Raw genomic sequence first — 23389 nt, forward strand, 5'->3', positions numbered from 1 at the left:
GTGTGTCTTCCCCATACCCTTCTTTCGCACACGTACGCTCTGGCCCCTGCCAAAACTACGTCGGTGTGGGTTCGCTGATTAAATTTCAGTTTCCCTCGGCAATTCTCTTTCGAAATTTTCCGATCATTCTACACAAGATTTTGCAATGGCTGCTTCTGTGGGGAAAAGGCAAAGAGGGAGGGGTGCTGAACACCGAGGGTGGGGAAGGGGGAAGACAGGTGCTGCCAAAATGCGTTACGAAAGCGCCTCGATGTGTAACTGCAAGAAGAAGACCCATGCGGTATGTCCCTCTCCCACCCTCCCCATTCCTCCCCTCCCTCTATATATCCTATATTGCCCGCTCTACCAGTTGCTGTTCATGTCAGCTAACAGCGCCTGATGTCTGTCGTCGCCAATTGCGCAGCTGCAGATACACATATGGATGGATACGGATACAAATACAGATACAGACGCCGACACAGATGCAGATACAGATACAAATACAAGGGAGAAGGCAAGGAGCGAGTGAGAGGATACCAGTGTTTGCTATACTGACATTCCGTATAAACAAATATCTGTGTATATATCTTCTTTACGTTGGGGCCATATCGCTGTATTGGCCTCTTTGCTCGTATTTCTTGGCAGCAAGCTGGATAATCGCCACGGTGAAAAGCACATGGAAACCGAAATGCCTGAATGTGTGTGCCTCAGATCGATATATGATCCCGAGCTATGCGATATTGGTAAAGAAAACAAATGGAAAGCAAAAAAGAAAAAAGTTAAAGAACTTTACAATTTGCTAGTTTTCTTTACTATAAAGAATCGCAGAAACGACATACGATTAGATGATATCTAACCAAAAATTATGTATTAAAAACAAACGATCACACAAAAAATTTAATTATCCCCTATTGTTCACCTCTTTTTGAAAACATTTTATATAATATATTTCAAAACTTTATTTATTTGCGTAAAACTAATATTTAACGAAACTTGTTTTTTATTTTACCAAAGAAATAGAAGACACTATTAAGCTAAAATTTCGTTGCCCATTTCCATACATTAAGTTTTCTGCACCGAAACAAGCTCCATTTCCCCGCAATTGAATTGGATCTTTCAAATTGAATTAAACTCATTTCTTTTGGCTCAGTCCTCTTCACATTACATTTTATCTGCGCTGAAACAATTTTAATTTGCATACAGCACTTGCCAAAAACCAAACGCGAAGAAAAAGAATTAGAAAACCAGAGACCAACGGTCGCAGAAAATGTTGCAGAAAACTAGAAAATTTTGTCAGTTTGTTGTTTTTCCTTCTTGACGCTGTTGCGGTTGCTGTACCCCATGGATGGGATGGATCTGATATTTTCACGCTTAATCACTAACTGTCCCTCTCGCCTGCCGCCCGTGAATAAGTGTGAGTGGATGTGTAAGAGTGTGTGGCTGTGGCATAGCGACAACAAGACGTGAAAAACATTTTGGCCCGCAGCCAAAATACTTAAAGCTGCAAATGAAATGACAGAGAACGGGACGTCGACGACGTCAAGCCAAAACTGCACAAATGTCAAAGGGGTAGGACAATGGGGGGATCGGCGGGCCCGCCAAAGCGAAACTTTAAATTTCCTTTATTGCGGTCGTCGAGTGCAATTATCGAGCGTAAACAAAAAGGAAAAGAAACGGAACTCGCCCAGCGTTTGGAACAAATTTCATCTTCAGGTGAACTTTTCCGGCCCTCTGAACATAATATATGTAGATATGTATATGTACATATGTACGCACGCCGATGTGTATACATTTGGGCGACGCGTGCTTGAATACTTGATGATCCCCTGAATATATAATGCTATATTAACGAAGGAGAGAGCGGGACAGGGTGCCATTCAATGACGTTCGATATGATGCCAGAGGAAAAATTCTGACACACAGGGGAAGCTCTGCAGATACTTAATTAGCTGCAAATGCTGTTGCTTCTTAGAGCTCGGCAATTCAAAACCATCAATATCTGCACGGAACTTTGTAACACAATGCTTTTGTTTTCTCTTCAATTTCCCTGCCCCTCGCTTCCATGGCAGAGGGAAGGAAACAGTCTTGGCAAAAATGTTTTACGTTAATTTAAAGTATTGGATACTTGGCTGTGTGTGCCAGTTACAGTGTGTCTGTGTCTGTGTCCGTGCACATCTCGCATACGCAGCTGTTGTTGTAGGTCTGGTCCGATCTGGTATTCGTAGTCGCAGACTGCCCAGGAATCCGGTCGAGAGCCAAGAAAGCTGGTCCAAAATGGATAGAGCTCTATATACAGCACCAGCTCTTACAGGTCCGCACTGTACGTACGCCAAATGAACCTGTGATTCGTAATACAATCAAAATTCCCTAGAAATACTGTATACATCTACACTTTCTTAATTAAAATAATAAAACCAAAATAAAACAAGAGAGAACGCTATAGTCGAGTTCCCCGACTATCTGATACCCGTTACTCAGCTAGTGTAAGTGCGAAGGACAGGTTTGGCGGTTTGTGGGCGTTAGAGTGGGCGTGGCCAAAAGTTTTTTGGCGAATAGATAGAAATTTACAAGACTAATACAAAAATGAAAAAATATCAAAACATTTTTCAAAAGTGTGGCCGTGGCAGCTTTGGGCGGTTTGTGGGCGTTAGAGTGGGCGTGGCAAAAAGTTTTTTTGCAAATCGATAGAAATTTTCAAGACCAATACAAAACTGAAAAAATATTAAAACATGTTTCGAAAGTGTGGGCGTGGCAAAAAGTTTTTTTGCAAATCGATAGAAATTTACAAGACCAATACAAAAATGAAAAAATATTAAAACATTTTCAAAAGTGTGGGCGTCGCAGTTTTAGGCGGTTTGTGGGCGTTAGAGTGGGCGTGGCAGCATGATTCGACAAACGAGTCTGTATGCCTAATCTTAACTTTCTAGCTTTTGTAGTTCCTGAGATCTCAACGTTCATACGGACAGACAGACGGACAGACGGACGGACAGACGGACATGGCCAAATCGACTCGGCTATTGATCCTGATCAAGAATATATATACTTTATATGGTCGGAAACGCTTCCTTCTGCCTGTTACATACTTTTCAACGAATCTAGTATACCCTTTTACTCTACGAGTAACGGGTATAATTAATGGGAACTGTATACCGTTTGCATTTAAAGTTTTAGTTTTAATCGTATACCTAATAGTTAATAATGCACTTAACACAGTGATAGTTGAGAGCATTATAATCTGGTAATTTTATAGGATAAGACTTACTTTATACGGAAGCCAACTGTTCCTGCAGTGATTCCCTCCGAAAAGAGTATCTATGGCCAATGTTCAATGAGCATCCCGTAAATGCTCGAAAATAGTCATAGAAAACTCGCGTGGATCACTTATATTACGCATTTGTACATTGGTTTATTGTATGTAGTTAATGGGAATTGACATTGACGTTGACACTGCTGCTTCCACCTGAGTTTTGTTGTATAACTGTAAGTAAAATGGGGATATATGTATATTAGCCATTGCACAATTCCTTTTCTATCGTTTTCAGAAGAAATGTGCGCAAACGTGAGTCCCCCGCAGTGGCGAGCCTACACGAAATGCAACAGGTCGGGGGCTTTGAGAGGTTGAATGGGGTGACATTTGGAATGGCGATTGGGATGGCATTTGGGGTGGCAAATAGTCAGTTGCAGGATTCTCTTGTGTTGAGGGAAATGCGCGCGTGCTGTGCTCAACAATCGCCCACACAGAGACGGAGTATCTCTGGGGCAGTATCTGTATCTGAATCCGTATTTGTATCTGTGGCCCGCTTTGCTGTGGTTGTGAGTGTCAGAGTGCGTGGGTGGCTAATGAAATGCTTCAGCGACAACGGCAACAGCCACAGCCACATTCACATCCCCAGCAGCAGACAATCGGAGGCAGCACCTCCATGTTCACATACCCCATCCACCCAGGTTGCCATAGACTTGATCAGTGTTCTGTATATCATTGGTTGCCGAGAGAAGCGTGTGCTTGTGGTGCTCCTTTGTTGCGTTGCCATGGCATTTCCAGTGAAATGACTACCTATGAGTGCCCCAGCCTGCCACCTCCTGTGGCTACTTTATAAAAATGAAAACTTCAAGAAATACCAACGCACGCTGTTAAGTTCTCGGTGCTTTAAAGCCGAATTAAGAGAGCATTCGTTTGTAAAGTAAACGTTGGGAGATTTTTAAAAACTAGACAACTTTTAATAAGGTCTGCAATTTAAGATTCAATTCTTCTGGTATAGGGTATAGACAAGTCGTTATCACGCATACACAAAAAAAGTAAACATCAAACAGATTCAGCTGGCAGTTGTCTCTCATAAATTTTCCCCTTAATATTTTTCCACATTTCCCACCTTGTTTTATTCTTTTTGCTACCCATCTTCCCAATTTTTTCTATCGATGGCATATACATATCTTCTATACCTTTAACATTCCCTAACGCCCACAACACCATGATTGCGCATATATGTATTCTTACTTATGTATATAAGTATACTTCAAGAGCTTCAAGCTCGCTGTTTCTGTTTATTTCTTCACAAAAACTTATTGTTTTGAAATCGTATTTAGTTTTGAGCTGGTTTTGTTCAGTTGAAATTCCCAATTGTCATGGTTTTCTTTTTGTATTCATCGTAATTTTTCGTGCCGTTTTCCGTTTTTTCAAATTCTGAGCATTTGCAATCGTTGGCTGCCGGCCAAAGTCTACAAAAATTGGCGTAAATAAACAACTTTTAGCAATTTAGGAACAACATAAAATAAAACCAAACATAAACGCATAATTATTAAATTAATAAATAATTAATACTTCAATCAAAAAAGGAAACTATTATAAATATATTTTTGAAGCCCAATTTATTAACACCATTCTCCCTTGCTAAAGCGCTTTTCAAACAAATTTTTTGAAAAAATAGATGTTTGGTCTAGAATATAAAGCCTCTTCAAATACTTGGATAAATACTACTTATAAGTCTTAGGGAATTCAAAAACGATAGTAACTAAAGAATAGCAAAATAATTTGCACAAAGCAAAATGGAGTAGGGGGAAAACTCGAAAACGGGGAACAGCAAATATTTTTAGACATAGAAACATATAGTGCAAAAGTGGCTGGACCGGGTAATGCAGAGTATGGAAATTGGAGGATACCAACGCACTAGATGGCATATTAAATTTCCCGGCGGAAACGGAAATGGCTGAAGAGCTCTCCTCTCACCCTCTGGAGTGATTGACAGCCTATGCCCGCAGTCAACCTCAAATCCGACCTCATCTTAAGTTCTTTTTCTTTGTTTTGCTAGTCACCAGCCTAGCCCAGCGCAAAGGTATTAGTTGATAAGCTTTTCATGCTAAGCTGCTTTCGGGGAAAGTCTTCGGGGGGTTTCCATGCTCCACTTTTAACTGTTAAAAATGTTTACTTTTTGCTTACATTTTCAGAACGCACTGTTTACGCCATCTGGTGGGCATTTGGTGAAGCTGTAGCCGATCGTGAGAATGTCTCCATCTTTCGGGCTGAGTATTACAGAACGACCTCTGGCGGCGAACTGGCACATCACTTGTTGGCAACATGTTGCTGGCTTCACTCAACATTTTGAATTCTCCCGATTCTTTATTTATTACTCTTTTTCTTTCTTCGCAAACAGATGTTTCCCCTTTATTTTGGGAAATTTCACGACTTATGACAGCAGAATTGCACTTTACTGGATGAAATGAAACTTAATTGGCACCGCTTTACTCACGTCCGATGATCGATTGCGTTTCGATTGTCCACGAATGGAAACGATAATACGATGTGACACGGACACTGGCGAGACGAGCCGATTGATTCGGATTGAGGATTGGAAATGAAAATATTGTACAAGAATCTATATGTGCGAGGAGGTATAGACGTGTGTATATTTCCTACACTTCACTTTACTGGCGCAGAAAATCGCATATACACCGAGAATGTATAATTATAAATAAATGTTCTATAAAAAACGCTTTTTGTTTCTTCTGCTGCTTTTCCGTTTCGTTTTGCTCGGATCCGTTTTGTTCTGTTCTGTACGGTTCAGTTCGGTTCATATTATATTTGTTTGTTTGCGTTTGAGCCATTTTAAAATTAGAGGTAACCCGAAATAAGGTAATAATGCCGCCAACAAGGTGCAGACATCATCTTTTGACTGGCCTCAAAGCCCCATCCTCTGGGGAATCCCCGACCTCTTCGAATCCCCAGCAGAATCTCTTTTTGATGAGCTTTCGAGCTAAGCGTCGCTAAAGCGCTCTCCAAGCGTTTTAATGGCGTTTTCATGGAAGTGATTGAGTACTGCGGGTGTGTGCTTTCCTTTGTGGGAGTATGTGTACAAAGGATTTTTCCACTGGATTGTGGTGGCTCTTCAAGGATGCCAAATTGGGCAGGAGGCTTTGCTGCACGGAGAACTTTGTTTGCCTTTTTCTGTTTTGCCAAGAAGAAGCTAATCAGATTATGGCCAAATCGTATTAAACGGCCAATTATGTATTCAAAAAGCGAGCAAAGCGTTTAAACGGAGAGTACAATAGAGTACGAACCATTCCCTGATATCACACAGTGAACGTACGTTACTCGGTTAATATAACACGATATACAGTAGATGCGTTAAAAAGTATGTAACAGGTAGAATAACGCGATTTCGATCACATCAAATAGTATGGTGAAGGTCAAAATCTCTAGGCGAGTCGATCTGGTCATCTCCCTCTGTCCGTATGATTCTCCTTGATGCTATTATTTATCTTTACAATTTCCATCGATATGACTAAATCATTTTGACCACTCAAAAGCCCGGAAACCAAAACTAGCTGTCACTCCAAAAATTTACAACAATATTTGACTTTTTTCTTCTTGATATTTCTATCGATGTTTCAAAGACATTTGCAATTGATCTCTTGCACTCCCACTGTTAGTATTTGTAAATGCATAAAGCCAAATCATATTGCTAACACTTATTTTAAATTATTTTATTGCCATTAGTTAACTTGGTATAGTAATTTTTCGGAAATGGATTTTAACTAAGTTATCGACAACCCGATATTTACAGAACAAGGCGAAATGGCGCGCGCGTTTGACTGCTCGAGCGGATTGCTTATAAAGCTCTTAACTCTTCATTCCGACTGATCGGTCGGAAATAAATCGAAAAGCCACACACACGACGACGCACAGTCGCACACTGAGAAATATATTTTAGAATTGTATTATTTTTGGGCTTGGTTCGCATTCGTTTTTGATTTGCTTTGTTATTGTACACGTATTTTGGTCGCCTCCGACTTCTTTCGTGCTGTGTTGTTGCTTTGACCGGCGATCTCCTTCAACTAAAAGAAAGGAAACTCTGAGCATCTGTTTTCGTGGGGCCGCCTGTGCGGCGTGGCTGCTGCATTGGAATTGGAAGTGCGATGATGATGATTCTTAAATAAATGTTCACTTATTTATATAACCACGGCCAGGGGCCAAGGGGCAGCACTTCCCACACACTCACGCACGCACATACCGTATACTTCAGGGCCCGCAAAAATATTGACTGGGTATTATATACATATATAGTATCCTCCGCGGATCCCTAACTGGTTGCGTTTAGTTTTTCTGGGGGTGGCTAAGCTAATTTTCCCACTCGATGGACGGCAGCAGAGTATCAGTTAAAATTAGCACTGAAAACATCAATATTTTTACATTTCCCGATGTGCATGATTTCCATGGAATTCCACAAAACAGGGAGTTATTTTTAAAACAGCAGAAGGCAGCAAGTGAAATGTGTTGGCTCAGTTGGCAGAATCCGCAAATAACGAATGCCAAACGTCCGATTTTCGTTTTGACTGTCGGGCGGGAAATCCTTTTAGCCAAGTACTATTATTAGTCCGAAAGGCCTCCTCATAAAATCTTACAATTGTAAACTGCACGCAGGAATTCTCCTTCCGGTTGCGAATTCCTACGCTTATGTAACACACTTTTGTCACGTGGCCAATAACCATGTGAACCAAAGTTATGCAGTCAATGGAAGTGCGCCCCTAAATATGCAATGAGTTTTGGCCCTTTCGAAGAGGCCGAAGTTAAATAATATACTGCAAAAGTTAAAGAATTAAAGCAAAACTCAATGAGTTTCGCGCAGAAACCGCGAGGAAGCGGTGAGAAAAAGCAATTTAATCGATGGTTACTGTGGCCAATGAAGCGAAACCTTGTCGCACTTACATCCACACCAACACCGAACCAGGGAAAACTCACACAGATAGTCACTCACCTGCGTTTACGGCTATGGAAAAACGTATATGAGCGTAAAATTTGATTGAAAGTGATGAATTAATGAGGCGTTAAATGATTAAATACGGAGAGAATGTTCGCTTTGCGCCCTATTGAACTGGAAGCTTGCGACAGCATTAACAATATCGAGCCCAAAGGGTTAGGCCCTGCCCCTTAACCCTCAACTCCACCCATTTGCCGTAATAAATTCAGTGAAGTAAGCAGAAGTACCAAAGGCACAGCATCCTTTTCCAAGCGAATTGAGGCCGCCGATTCAATGGAAATGGTTACAAATTTCATATCTGCATAACAACAAGCATTTTTAATTACAGAAATTTTAAATTAACTGTACATTTTTGTAACCACTGCTGTTTAAAAATGTTATAAACCAACGTTGAACGATGATTTCAACATAGCATATAAATTTACTCGAAATTTACCACGTATTACGTTGTTAAAGAATCATGAATTAGAAAAATATTGGTTAAATTTAAGTGTTTGTAATCTTAAAAAAATAGAGTTTTGGCATGTAGAGATAATCTTGTCTAAATTACACGTAAATGCAGGCAAACTTCGAAATGTAAATACATAATTCAATGTGTTTTGGTAATTCACGTATAATTTACATATTTGCATAATATGCCTTCTGATACCTCTTTCCAGCCCAACATCGTTATTGATGGGCCTTTCAGAAACACATACACTCACAATTCCACCTCCGCTTTTCCACGTTTTCCGCGCACGAGAGTCGCATTAAAAACCAATAACTCACATTGGCTGTCAGAACCGCACAGTAAATGTGAAAATGAAACATATTTACATACAAATACAATGAGGTACATATATGTATGTAGATATATCTAATAGGTAACCCAATTCTATGCTGAAGTAACATCAGGTGCTTGGCACCCTTCGAATTTGCCCATTTATGAAGATGGAAGATTGAAAATTGAAGCGCGAAAATCGCACTGCACAGCAGAAGCAACAAAAAAATTAGCAATTTATTTTAATGGCTAAAACAAGTATAACATTTGTGTGTTTTGGTTAGATAAACCAATTTATTTGCCGTTTCCAGGGCATCAAATATTCAAACTGCGTGCGGCGTCAATCAATTGGCGGAACAAAGGGGAAATAGGGGAAAGGTTGGAGAATTTCCGCTGCGACAGTCAGACAAGAGCGAAAAGAATAACTCTGAATGCAAATGCAGTGTTCAGTTGTTGGTAGTGCTGGTAATATAGTCATAGACCATGGCCAAAACGTCGTGACTCGACGGCAAAACTTCACTTTCGCTGTGGCCAGTTTTTCCCATTCAAATGCAAACAAGTTACAACGGTCAGGGGCGCAGGGGATTGGTACGTTACGCCATTTGACGCATACAAAATGTCCTTGAAACGAGCTGCCCGTAGTGCCCAGGTAAATGTGAATATGAGTGGGTTTGGAGATGGGATTGGGGTTGGGATTGGGACTGTGATGGAGGGATATAGCGTAGTAATCCCTGGCCCTGACAGGTGGCACAATCTGACTTTGAGTTTGCTGTTGTGCTTTGCATTCTCGATTTGCGGCGGCCGTTTCAAATTGATAAATAAAGTTGGAAGGTAGTCAAAAAGGTGCAGGAACTCACCGAAGTGGAAATGTTCTAAAAAGACTTTCCACAAAAATAAACAGAGCCTGCATTAACATAAGGAAATCTCAACTATATAAAGTAGCTTTCTTAGTTTTTCTGGTTTTTCTATCGCCATACACAAAATGTTAGCTGTGGACTTTAAATTCTTAATTCCCCTCACGAAATGTTATCCATTAAAACTACTCGATTGGAGGGCGCTGGGATCGAAGTAAAGAGGGTGAGGGATCTTTAAGAAGGCTCTACCCCCTGGTAAATGCCGTCAAATGCAGGCGGAATGCGCTTTGCATTCGTAATGAGCTTTGACTTTTGGCTTCAGTTGCATTTTCGAGCTTCACTTGCAGTTCGCAGGGAAAATGTCGCAGGAAATGGGATTTGCGGTTGTCTTGCGGCTTTCCCTTTGTTGTCATTGCGGTTTGCGGCTATGTTGAATCAAGTGTTATGATAGGTATCCTCGCTATTTGCTTGCCAACAATGCCTGCAGCCATTAAGCTCAAGAATACCCAAAAGTGAGTGCCATAAAGTAGGCAACACTTTCGCGGCTGCTCTTTAAAAACGCCACCAAAAGTGGAACATAGAAAAAACCGTTTATAGGAGCTGTAGTAAAACTTTTTCTGCTGTTTGTTCTTATTTTAGATTCTAAATATAGACGAAAAGTTTAAAGTTGAACCGCTTCCCCCGCCACCGTCATGAATTCCCACAACTGACGTCAGACGTTCGGCTACAAAAAGTGCAATATTTGAATATTCAATTAATTTATGCATTATCCAGACACACACACACACCCATACACCCAAACACACAAACGGAGTGGCAAGTTAGTGGGTGGTTCGAAAATTCCTTTGCATAGCCGAGAGGCGTCGAGTGCAAAACACAGAGATTTCAGCTCGAGCGCCTGTATGTATGCACTTTTGAGTGAAAGTGTGGGTGTTCCTGATTTAGTTCAGTGTTGGTGGTCCTGAGTCGACTGTATCCGCGAGTGTATGTAAGTATCTGTGTGAGGTAGCCACGCACCGCGACCAGAAGAAGAGAACACGCCCCCAGTTGGCAACCAGTGAGCGAATCGACCCTCGACCAACCCCTTGGTTCAAGTTCAATGCAATCTGCACCCACTGTCGCCGGCGACCTTGAAGATTTAACCACGCGAAGCGGAGGAAGAGAAAGCGGTGGAACATGCTAGCAACAATAATGAACACGGTAAAACCCGGCAATTAAAGCCAGCACGTCACAAATTGTTTAATTTGCAGATAATATGCAGGGGATAACATTTAAAACAACCTTTGAAACAAACAATTGATTTCTTTCGGGGTTTTCCCCCTCATGGCGGAATAGCCGATTATGCCAGGGAAATTGGCGGGAAACCGAGAAAACCAAACTAATTCTGTGATACAACAAACAACGTTTGTCTATGTCTTTTTCTCTCAACCCTCATAGCTTGCTGTTTAATTAGTTTATGAACTTCCACAACAACAAGTTGTGCAATGCCAGGAAAATCTGAGGAAAATTAGATAAGAACAACCACAAGTGGCGGAAAAGCTGATTCACTTGAGGCGCTGTTCGCTTATAACAAACATATCCGATGAATAGTTTTGCTTACAGTCTGCATGTTTTAAAAGAATATCTTCTTATTCTGATAGTGCATTTAGATCTATTTGATCTATAGAAATTCGCTTAAAAACCTAGTTAATATGGTAGAATAAATGATTAATATAATAATTTCTAGATACAAACCGATCTTGAAGATTGAATAACGCGTGTTTGCATTACAGCACCTGGCAGATTGTTTTTTTTTCATCACACGCGTCGTATGCGTAATATTTAGAGTCAATAACCAAGGGTGTAAACAATGGATGAACAACCGAACAAAAACTCATTTAAAAAACATAGCTACACACATTTCCAAATGTCAAAAAGAGATGGAGACTCTCCCGAGTAAATTCTAAATGCTGTAAATTAGCATTTATTGCCAGTGGGACAACTAGAACGAGCTGAAAAAGTGATACGGGCCACAGGAATATTTCGATAGAATCATCTATACGGCTGGAAAATGCTCCAGTAACGTGCATAGGCAGGCTGCACTGTAACGCAAGCAGAGCGAGCGACAAAAGTGATAAACAAACATGACAAAGTCAACAATTCCCGGTTTCAACCGCACACAATCCAATTAGAATAAGCTTGAAGAGCAATCAGCAGAGCGAGTGAGAAACAGCGAGATCCACAGAGAGAGCGCGAATTTCGCAATAATAATCACAATCACACTGAAAAATATCACAAAGCTAATATGTGTCTCGTAAATAACGAAATGATCTTCATCCAAAAATTTTTCAAGTCTCACATTAAAACTGACATAACTAATCTCATGCGAGTGAATTCCAGATCGATGACCACTGCTGACATTATTCTCAGTGCATTGGAGCTGGCTGCATTATGACATCACACCAGCGATAAGAGCGAGAGGAGCGATGGCGGTACGTATATGACATCAGCGTGTGCACGATTTGTTAACAGTTAAACGCCCGATAGCTGAGGGGGCGGCAAAGAGGGGGCTGTCGTCGTATTACCGCCGATCACTGATCGAGCAAGCACAACTTTCGGCGGCTTTTCAGTTTCACGTGCCGAGCGAAAAGTTGGACAAACAAAATCTTGAGCCCCCATTTCTGCTGCTCATTTTTCGGACATCGCATTAAGCTTTAATTGACGTTTAACGACTCACGCGTGAAATCTCTTGAGAACCGGTTGTCTTCTATTTGTTGTGCTTAGCTATTATTCCCAGTGTCTCATTTTTGATATGTGTATGTACATACATATATGTACATACGTATTTTTTGTTGTCCAAAAGACCGCAGAAAGAGACAACACCAGTGGCCACAAATCACATGGAATACTTTGTGAACCTGTCGCCTCTAATATTTTCATTATTGATTTATTTGCTTAGCTGCTTTATCATGCCCACCCCTCATATTTTTCGCCTCCCTCCGGCATCGAAAATCTATCCACTCACACATTGCTCTTTCGGGGGCCTTGTGCGTAACCATTTTTCGGTATTTGATTAAGATTTTTATTATATTTCGTCTTATTTGTATTTTTTCCGCCTGCTGTTGCTGCTGCTGCTTCCGAAGACGTGTTGTTTAAAAACTCATTTCTTATATGATTCCGATGTCAGATTAACTGTGTTTACTATATGTTTTCCGTACCTCTCTCGGTCGGCTTCTTCGATTTTTGTTCTTTTATTTGTGCCCAATTGACACCTTAATCACCGGGACACGATGAGCAGAAAATGTCAGAGTCTGAAAGCTGTCAAAGCAAAGAATTCTTCTTATTCCTCTACTCTTTGTGCTACGAGGTATGCGTCATTTGAAATGTTTCAGATAATATGGTACTATAAGTATTGGGGGCATCTCAGACACTGTTTACTTGGTACAGTTATTCCAACCATTAGGTTTAATTTGCTTTTAAGTTAAAATATCCTTAACTTTTCATATTAATACTTCTATTGCACACTTCTTGGACATTTCCTAACGAAGCTTTTAGATATCTGTTATCGCAAGGAACTTACTTCATAATGATATTATCAGTTTATTCGAGCTGATAGATAAATACCGTGGAAATCTCCCAGAAAGAACTCAATTTCCGCACTTCAACTATGCAATGTTTGCTTTGTTTAGTGGACTTCACTTGAGAGCTTTTGAGACGAGAGCAGACGATTTTGTTGGGTTGTCAAATAGCTGAAGAACTTCCCAATGACGTCAAGACAACAAGGGACAAAAGAGAGGAGAAGAGAAGAGCTAGAGAGTTAACTACAGATTGGCCCCAATTCCAAAATAGTCACACTAAAAATAGTTATCTCATGCAAAACCCTGTTATCTCCATTATCTGTCAGACGGATGCCCGTTAGCCAAACAAAAATAATAACTGCGAAAAGAGAATTCTTTCTATTCATTAATAATGGTTAGCCCAATTGAAGCAATTAAATCAAGTCGCTTCTAGTTCGGGTTGCCAAAGATTTTTCAGCGAAGACAAGACCGTGACGTGGCAAACCGACCTCCAACACACCCCCTCTTACCAACCCCCTGTCTCCATCTCTAGCTGTCTCTACGACCTCATCGAATTGCTAATGATCCCAAGGTGATACTTCAGCTGCTTCATTGTTATTTATTTATTTATTCTTTTTTCGATTATAAATTCATAACAAAGAAAGAATTGAATGGAGAGAGAGGGAAAGAACATTTTGGCAAGACAAATATTTATTTATTTAATTTTTCGATAGCCAAACAATCGTGTTCGCAGCGCACTAGAAACTTATTAACTGAAAAGCTTGAGTACGAAGATGAGTTGTAGTTTTTGTGATTTGATCAAGTGCCACCAGTTCCTTTAAAGGTCTCGAGAAATTCCAGACACAAATGTTTTCGCTTTTTACGCATCAGCACAAATTACACATTAACTTTAAAGATGGTTTGATCACTGAAAAATGCGGGGAATCTTTTCCTAACCAAATTGTTTTTGCTTAAAGAAAGTGCTGTGATTGAAACAGATGAATTGCCTACTTGGTAATTTGCACTTTTTAAACACGTGTTTAAACTTGGTCCTGAACCACTATTTCCAAATGATAAACGAAATACCAATTCAGCCGCAGTTTTTACACAATTTTCGTATGGACTATAAATTCAAACAACACAAAAATCTCTATAACCATTGAAAGTGTGTGTACATTTGTTTAAGACGCAACTGTAAATTGTCAGCCAGCCTTTTTATACCCGTTACTCGTAGAGTAAAAGGGTATACTAGATTCGTTGAAAAGTATGTAACAGGCAGAAGGAATCGTTTCCGACCATATAAAGTATATATATTCTTGATCAGGATCAATAGCCGAGTCGATTTGACCATGTCCGTCTGTCCGTCCGTCTGTCCGTCCGTCTGTCCGTCCGTCTGTCCGTCTGTCTGTCCGTATGAACGTCGAGATCTCAGGAACTACAAAAGCTAGAAAGTTGAGATTAAGCATACAGACTCCCAAGACATAGAAGCAGCGCAAGTTTGTCGATTCATGTTGCCACGCCCACTCTAACGCCCACAAACCTCCCAAAACTGCCACGCCCACACTTTTTAAAAAATGTTTTGATATTTTTTCATGTTTGTATTGGTCTTCTAAATTTCTATCGATTTGCCAAAAAACTTTTTGCCACGCCCACTCTAACGCCCACAAACCACCCAAAGCTGCCACGCCCACACTTTTAAAAAATATTTTGATATTTTTTCATGTTTGTATTGGTCTTCTAAATTTCTATCGATTTGCAAAAAAACTTTTTGCCACGCCCACCCTAACGCCCACAAATTGCCAAAAACTGTCAGTGTTTAAGACTCTCCTTCGCACTTCCACCAGCTGAGTATCAGATAGTCGGGGAACTCGACTACAGCGTTCTCTCTTGTTTGACTTGGTTCCTTTAACGCCTAATTGAAGCTAGATACGTATAAACAACATATAAACCTATCAAGGACATTAAATTTTTTTTATAAAATCGGTTCTGCGAGCACCTCCATGAACAGATGGAATACTAATACGAAAGAACAATTCAACTGTTACGAAGGACTGTAGTTCATTGTTAGTGTCATCATAGGTGATTTTCCCCAAAATACCTCCCCCAAAAAAAGAAACCCATCTGGTGGACTCCCAAGCATTTATGGATGACCTATAATTTGGATAATTCATTAGCTCACACACAGACTACATCGCTTTCTTCTTTTGGCTATGGTCACTTCGAATCGGATTGTGTGTCTGAGCATTGTTTGGTCTCTAATTGTCCCACTATATTTATCCGGTCTAAAATTAGAGTTATAAATGTCTATTTGAAGGTTGACCAGTTGGTGGTCAAGAGTGGCATTTTGTCCACACTCAACACATAGGCGCATTCATTTCCAAGCAATTTTGGTTCATCCTGCACCATTAGTTAAAGTAGGCCCTAGCTAATGTCTAAGCTCTGACCATTTCCCGTTGCCCAGATTCTAATGATCGCCCGCTGAGAATGAAACAAAACTGTACCCTGCACACCATATGGATAGACACACTGAATGTGCGGAGTGTATTTAAGCGGCTTAATGAACCATTTGGAAACTTTCACAGTCATCAAACATTATGATGTTGGCGATTTTTGGCACTCCACGCCACAAGTGGAACAAATCAAGTATTTTTTTTTCGCCTTTTGGATCTTTTATTTTTTGGCTATTTTCAAGTACCATATTTTGAGTCTTTGAAATCGAGAATGCCCTGACTTTAAATATAAAACATGTTTCTCAATTTTGCTATTTTAAAATATATTTTAAATTGAATGGACTTCATTAGAAAGAGCCTTTTAATATTGTCAATTTTAATATTAATATATAGATCTTACTATGACTTAATCTTTCAAAAATCTATAGAATGCCAGTGGCGCCAGAGGAGGACTTATGTTCTGACACCCATTTCCCAAGACAGGTAGTGTAACATATTATATTATATATTTTAGCGAACTGCTGCTCAACTTATAATAGCAACATGTAATACCCTATCCCACTTGAGCCAAAAAAAACCCGTTCAACTAGCTGGGCTCAAGTGATCAATGCCATCAAAAGACAATTACCAGCGCTAGCCAAAAACAATTTCCGCCCCCTCAACCCACAATCTGAAACGAAACTGCAATGCCCAGCGATGATGATGATGATCTGGCAAAAAGAACAAGCAGAAGCAAAGAGGCAAAAAGCCAGACAAGCCATACACGGCCAAAGATCGGCAATCAAGTGGCCACTTCCAACCGTCCATCCATCCATCCAGCAGTGTGTGTGCCAATCCCACCACAATAAACTTCTGCAGTGGAAAACGAAACCAAAATCGAATCGCAAAGCGGCAGGGCGAAAGCTTGAACACGAGCACCTGGGCTAAAAATAGCAACCGCTCATTAGAAATGGCTATAAATAGATGGCGGCATTAAAGCGCGCCAACCTGTGGCACAGTGGAGTGTCGATTTAGCGGAGACCGGAGTAAATGGCGGCGGTGAAGAGGTTGAAGTGCGACACATGACGTATACGCACCGTGGTGCAATCTTCTGCTGTAATCTGGTTATCTCGCGAATCGCAATCCAGCTACTGCACTAGTTACGAGCTATACGTGACGAGTTTGGGGCACAGGAAAACAGGTATTCTTCATTTGGGGGCTTAAGGAATTCCGAGGGGGGGTCCCTACTGACATATCGTGTCCGCACGTAATTGAAGTTGAGGTAGTCTAAGATACGTTTTTTTAATGGATGGAGCCCTTTGAATCATATAGACAGTAAATATTTACTGCTAGTGAAAAAGAAACGCTATAGTCGAGTTCCCCGACTATCTGATACCCGTTACTCAGCTAGTGGAAGGGAGAAGGAGAGTCTTAAACACAGTTTTTGGCGGTTTGTAGGCGTTATAGTGGGCGTGGCAGAAAGTTTTTTGGCAAATCGATAGAAACTTACAAGACTAATACAAAAATGAAAAAATATCAAAACATTTTTCAAAAGTGTGGGAGTAGCAGCTTTGGGCGGTTTGTGGGCGTTAGAGTGGGCGTGGCAATATGAATCGACAAACTTGCGCTGCGTCTATGTCTCTGGAGTCTGTATGCTTAATCTCAACTTTCTAGCTTTTTTAGTTCCTGAGATCACAGCGTTCATACGGACGGACAGACAGACCGACAGACGGACATGGTCATATCGACTCGGCTATTGGTCCTGATCAAGAATATATATACTTTATATGGTCGGAAACCCTTCCTTCTGCCTGTTACATACTTTTCAACGAATCTAGTATACCCTTTTACTCTACCAGTAACGGGTATAAAAACCTACTGTAATACTGATACATTTTTTAAAAGCTTCATGCCCAGATACATACTACACATTGCCAGTGATTTTTTACTCCAAAGCAACTACATTATTTACCTCCATCCGTAAGAACTACACTTCGAGCGAATTATCTTCGAATTCCAAGGAATATTCCTAGCATTTAAAAGGGCCAACTGGCCCAAATGATTTTAATGGGACAAGTTTATAGGCGCATTTAATAAGCTTGTGACGAAACAGAAACAATGGTCCGTTTCTGCTGCAGTCCCCTGACAACTTTTGGCGAGCATAATTTTAAACAATTTAGTTAACTTCCACCAGCATTTCATGCTGTTTGCATAAAGCAAATACGCGTTGGGCAAGGTTGAAAGTGGGTCCTCCAAGAGCTGGGAAAACCCAGGATCAGGGACACGCGCAATGCGAGGACTCGGGCAAGGTAAACGATGTAAATTAAACAGCGGGAGCAACAATAACTGAGAGGCCCACGGTGGGCGTTGACCAAGGGTGGGTTCTCGGTGCGAGGGGTGAGGCACTTAAACAGGAAAAATACACATTTAAAACACCCAATAGAAACTTATTATATCCAACGGTCGGCGCATTATATATACATGTTATATGTAATGAAAATGCATTCGTATATGCAATGGAAAATAAATTTTCAATTAATGCTCTTTAAAATAATGTTAAGAGCCAAAAGGACTATTTTTTCTAGTGCATACAAATGGGAAGCAGAGGGCCAACAGCAAGCACAATAACGAATAACAAGTCAAAGGCATGCGAAACAGCAAAAAGCAGGAGAAACCCAATAACATAAAAGCAAAAGAATTTTTGCCAAAGGATGATGGCCAACCTGCAAAAGGGGTGGCAAGGGAAGGGCGAACAAGTAGAAAAACCCGCTTACAGCAGCGAAGAAAAAACGGCGATGCCAAGCCAACCAACGACCTTGATAAGTTTTACACAATGAGAGCAGGAGAAAGAGAGCGAGACCCCAGCAAAAGGAGCCTCCTCTCTCCCGCTGTGGAAAAAAGGGCGGCAGGGAGAGAGGCCACCGCAATCGATGCCCCAAAAGTGGTGAGTTTAGCCACGCGCGAGAGCGGTATCTCCCTTGCTCTCTCATCAACAAGTGGCTCAGCTGTGAGTGGGCTTGTCAGAAATGGTGAGGGGCGATGGGTGGCGGGGGTCGTTAGGTAGCTCCTTACTCAATTCGTTTTTTTGTGTCTGTGTGTCATAGAGCTGGCGCTCTCCCATCTCTTTGATAAACAGCCAGTGGTGAGTTTGTTTTCCTCTTTACAAACTGATTATCATATTCTGCGTTTTATTATTGAATTTCTCGAAAATTGCTTGACTGTGTGTGTGTGACGCATGTGTAAAGTGCGGCGCACAAATTGATAGAACTGCCTCCCACCACCCCCTTTTGCAACCTTTTACCAACCTCCCCCGTTATAAAAAACAAATTCCGCCAGTTAGTCTGTGAAGTATTTTTGTTTTCCTCTCTCTCTCTTTTTCCTTGCAGTCAGCTGCCAAATCAGCTGTCTGATTTGAGGCAAATTCATTTGGTATTATTTAACAATCTTTGTCAGAAACGGAGAATAGAAAGCGGGAGATTGAAAAACTTGTAAACGGAAAATTTTGACCTGCTCTATGGTAAGTGGCAAACAACTGGACACGCCACAAGCAAAAAATAAAAAGGAAAATGCAGAACAGCATGATTGCTGTTGAACAACAACAACTGACTCCATTGTAGTAGTTATGTACCTGCAACGTGCCTGAAATTTCAAAAATGCAATATCAAAACCAACGCGGAACCAGAAAAAAGCGTGTTTGGGATGCACGAAGTAGGCAATACCCTCTAACTTGTGAATGTCTTATATAATTGCTTGAACTATATTACTACAAATTACTTCTTTCATTAGGAAATGATTATTGTTTTTGCACCGTTATATTTTAGCTTTATTTAAGACGGGTTTTAGACTTCTTTTACTTTAATTTTTTACTTTTTTAGACTATAAAATGGTTGAATTCGGATAATATGATGTGGGATGTTGGTTCAGGTAAACATACATAGTAAAAACACCTAATAGGAGGTTGCTAGATGATGATGATTTTATGCTTTGCAACCGTAAGACCTTTTGCTATAGTGTATCCGAAGCGCCGTGCTGCACTTGCAACAGCCAAACGAAACGAAACCGGACTCAACTGGACGCCCGCCCCTCGCACACACACCCATTAAGTGCTCACAAACACTATTGCCATTACATACATACACACACTATATCTATATAGACGACGCCTAGTTGAGCATTTTGAACGACAACTACAGCGGACAAGCCATAATTAATCAGGCCTGGACGGCAATATTTTACAAAAGCGAAACAAAAATTCCTCAACGACTTGCAAGACTGAGTTTCTGCAGATCCTTAACTCAAAAATTTGCTCACATTGTTGCCAGTTTTTCAATTTACCCTTATCAATTGGCCAATAACACGTGCATTTCCCTGGCAATTGCTGCGTTCCATTTGGTTGAGTCAATCACACACTTCCTAATCACAAACTAATTCTAACAAATCGCTAAAAACTTGTTTCTTTCCATCGCAACATTAATTCGCATATTTTTACAAATTATATTAAAGCTTAAATACAGGGGTACATAAAATACATACACACATGGAGTATTAGAAGTTGACGTCGGCAACAGACATTCTGAAGTTTTCGTGTACTTTGAAAACTTGTTTTATTTATTTGCTTTCGGTTTGTTCTGCCGTTGTTTGTAAGCTTATTGAACAATTATATTACGGCATATAAAATGACAATAGCTCAATAATATTTAGCTCGATGTTTGCATGTGCGAACAACGAAGAAATAATGTGACTAACCTGTGAGGGTTTACGTTGCTCTCACGTTTTAGGCTTTAGTATGTTGTCAGATATTTGAGTGCAAATCAACATACCAAAATATGTAAACCAATTTCTACGAGTATTTATGCAGTAGAACAAATCTTGCAACAATTTTCCAATCATTAGTTTTTGAAAACCAAAGGTATATATGTATGTACATACATACATATATACATATGGGTCTTTTTTCCCCCAATTAGCAACATTTCGTTTGTAAAAGTACAAGGTTTATAACAAGTCACTTAAGGAAAAATAATGATAAAATATTACAATTATAATACTATAATTACGTTTTCGTCGGTCAAAATTTCATATTAAGTTTAAACTTTTCTACCGTGCAAAGTAGTTGTTGTACCAAAAGTTTTCCAGACATTGTGGAAACTTTGCATTAAACATTTAGCATGCAAATAAAACAATTACAATAAATTATCGAAAAAAAAACCCAGTTACCCGAGCTGAGATTTTGTAACAGCATTTCGTTGGGTTTTTTCTCACCCGCACGACTACAATGCAAATACATATGTGAGGTAATAATTGACGCCGTTTCGCGCAGTGTAAGTGGGAAGGCAATGTCCGTCTCTAGATTTTTTTTCTTAAGGTTCTCTTTAGTCAATTGTCGCTTCATTGCGGGAGAAAAATGGGAGGAAAGTTGAAAGAATCAACAACTTAATTCTATACTGCCTGTGCATAAGACGATCTGATATGCAAAACAAAGCTATTAAGTTGGGAATTGGAGTTTGAGCTCTATATCAAATATATATGAAAGGGTAAAATATATACAGTTGATCATCTATAACTTTAACCAGAGTTTATTAAATAAGGAATTGAAAGCACATTCGTTAAATAAAATAATACAGTCTATATGACATTGTAAATCATGTAAACTGTTCCATTCATTCAGCCTAAGCCTACGACTTAGAGATGCTAAAGTTGTCTTAGGTCGCATGATATACATATAGAGAAACAATATCTGATGCGCTTTTTAGTTAACTTCAGTTGGCCACTCAGCAATCGACTTTTGGACCCAACGTTACAAGAAATGCAATCGAAGTGGTGGAAGAAGTGCCAGAAACAGAAAGGCTAAATTCAACTTACCGTCCGCAAGTTCAAGGCCAAATGGCGCTCTCCTGCATTGGCGCTCTCGCTTCTCTTTCGCTCACGCTCTGCGTTGGGCTCTGCGCTCTCTCCTTCTCCTTACTGAGAGTCTTGCTGAGTTACATGTAAAAGAACTTTCGTTTTCCGCCTGCGAGGAATGGGATGGGGGGTTGGGTGGGCGAAGTGCCCCACATGCAACTGCCGTTAGCAGGTCCGTTGTTGTTTTTCTTTCGTTTTCGCACTTCTCTCGGACTTTTCTGTTGCTGTTGTTGTTTTCTGCTGTTTGCCAAACAGGAGCGACTTTTGTAAATTAATTAACAACACTCGCGCACTTACTCCCCACAAACACACTCACGCACACAGATGCGTTCATCATGCGAGCGCGCGCTTCGAGATAAGCAAAGCAATTTATTTGCACTAAAATTTACTTTTGCGCGCTGAGCGAGACGTGGGCGAAGGGGGTGAGGGAGAGAAAAGAGCTCACCACACACACACTCACGCGACCGACGTAAGAGCGCACGTTTTTGCAGGTTTATACAGTATTTAATTATACTGTCAGCGTGTTTTCGATCTGATCTTATGCATTTGGTTAGTTCCCGATTAAGAGTCTGCGTTTCGAAATCAATGCGATCGATTCAAAGTCTGATCAGATCGGTCCAATCGGAGCCTACGACGAAACAAGTCAACAACGGCGGAGCGCTACAACAAATGTGCTTCGAGAGCTTTGGGCGGATGGGTCACACTCGCGGACAGTACGGTCACACCTGGCGATGACAGTTTAACGATGTATCGATTGTGGTTTCATGGCAATACTTGGCTGGCGCCAGCTTAAAAAAGTAAAATGTAATTTAATATCAGGCAAATTCACTTGTTTTTATCTTGTAACTAAGCGGAATTTAAAGTCAATTTTCTATCAATTTATATAACGTATTAATGTTTAAATCACACGTATCAAAGGAATAGACAACATAAAAAAGGATTTAAATTATAAATGTTTTATTCAAATGCCTCGCAAGTACGCTTTCATTTTAAACATAAAGGTTTGAGCACTAAGACTTACTTTAATAAACATAAATATTCAAAGCAATGGGAGATTAGCTTTTAGAGCGTCGAACTCCTTCTTTTCTAAGGGCTTAAGATGTGTTCCCGAGAAGGGCGATTTGAACTCCAAATCGCGATGTTTGTTTACCAGAACTTTCTGGTCTGAGTATATCATGTTGATTTGCTGCTCTATTTGCTGTTGATCTGTCGGAAATCATAGATAGAAATAACATCTAGTGAACAAAGAAGTTACCTACCTTTCTTAAGCAGGTTTAATGCTTTTTCCCGCTCCATTTTAACTAGCATACTGCCAACCGTAATCCAAACTTTTTTGTCCTCCGACTTTTCCATTAACCGCATTGCCTGCCGGGTTTCCTGGCGGCGTTTATCCATTACCGTCAGTTCCTGCTTGTTGACTAGAATTTTATCGGCCAACTCCTCGGTCTTGGTTATTATCTCAATGCTTTTGTTCAGATCTGTTTGCGACATATTGCAAGTGATATTTCTTCAAACCGCTCTGAGCAAAACTCGGAAGTAAACAAAAGCATTAAAGTGAGATCAGAAAACGTACTAACGCCTTCTCAACAGCTGTTTGATCAGCGACGTGGAATTGAGGAGGGATTCTTTTTACATACTAATAAATATAACAAATGTTCAACTGTCATCCATTTCTTCT

General features: G+C 40.3%; 2 protein-coding genes and 1 long non-coding RNA gene across 13 annotated transcripts in view; 1 reads left to right on the forward strand and 2 right to left on the reverse strand.

Moving 5' to 3' along the window:
* Positions 1-22367, reverse strand: part of LOC6528835 (myocyte-specific enhancer factor 2) — a 46586-nt gene extending 24219 nt beyond the window's left edge. For 5 of the 10 annotated variants that reach the window (XM_039371327.2, XM_039371325.2, XM_039371326.2 and 2 more), the window contains exons 1-2: positions 21673-22367; positions 3242-3457 (exon numbers count right to left, since the gene is read on the reverse strand). The gene's annotated coding sequence lies outside the window, so the exon portion shown is untranslated. The remainder of the gene's footprint in view (positions 1-3241; positions 3458-21672) is intronic. The other 5 variants (XM_002089831.4, XM_039371322.2, XM_039371320.2 and 2 more) reach the window with 2 other exon arrangements.
* On the forward strand, positions 10088-16137 carry LOC120320772. Its single transcript, XR_005560317.1, has 2 exons — positions 10088-12316; positions 15843-16137. It is a non-coding gene; the product is annotated as an uncharacterized LOC120320772 (long non-coding RNA).
* On the reverse strand, positions 21807-23269 carry LOC6528837. 2 transcript variants are annotated; one of them, XM_043206863.1, is made up of 3 exons: positions 22971-23269; positions 22733-22917; positions 21807-22499 (listed from the first exon to the last, which is right to left on the reverse strand). In XM_043206863.1, the coding sequence occupies exons 1-2, from the start codon at positions 23200-23202 to the stop codon at positions 22751-22753; spliced, it is 399 nt and encodes a 132-aa protein (XP_043062798.1). In that variant the 5' UTR covers positions 23203-23269; the 3' UTR covers positions 21807-22499; positions 22733-22750. The 2 variants fall into 2 exon arrangements, with proteins under 2 accessions (XP_043062798.1, XP_002089869.1); XM_002089833.4 differs by lacking the exon at positions 21807-22499 and having other exon boundaries at positions 22652-22917; positions 22971-23268.
* Positions 23270-23389: the final 120 nt, after the last annotated feature.

Source organism: Drosophila yakuba, chromosome 2L (genome assembly GCF_016746365.2).
Source record: "Drosophila yakuba strain Tai18E2 chromosome 2L, Prin_Dyak_Tai18E2_2.1, whole genome shotgun sequence".
Lineage (NCBI taxonomy): Eukaryota > Metazoa > Arthropoda > Insecta > Diptera > Drosophilidae > Drosophila > Drosophila yakuba.

Coding starts and splice junctions, on each gene's coding strand:
- LOC6528837 (XM_043206863.1), bottom strand. CDS start 23,202: ATGTCGCAAACAGATCTGAACAAAAGCATTGAGATAATAACCAAGACC. Junction 22,918..22,970: donor ATTAAACCTGCTTAAGAAAG/GTAGGTAACTTC, acceptor GATTTCCGACAG/ATCAACAGCAAATAGAGCAG.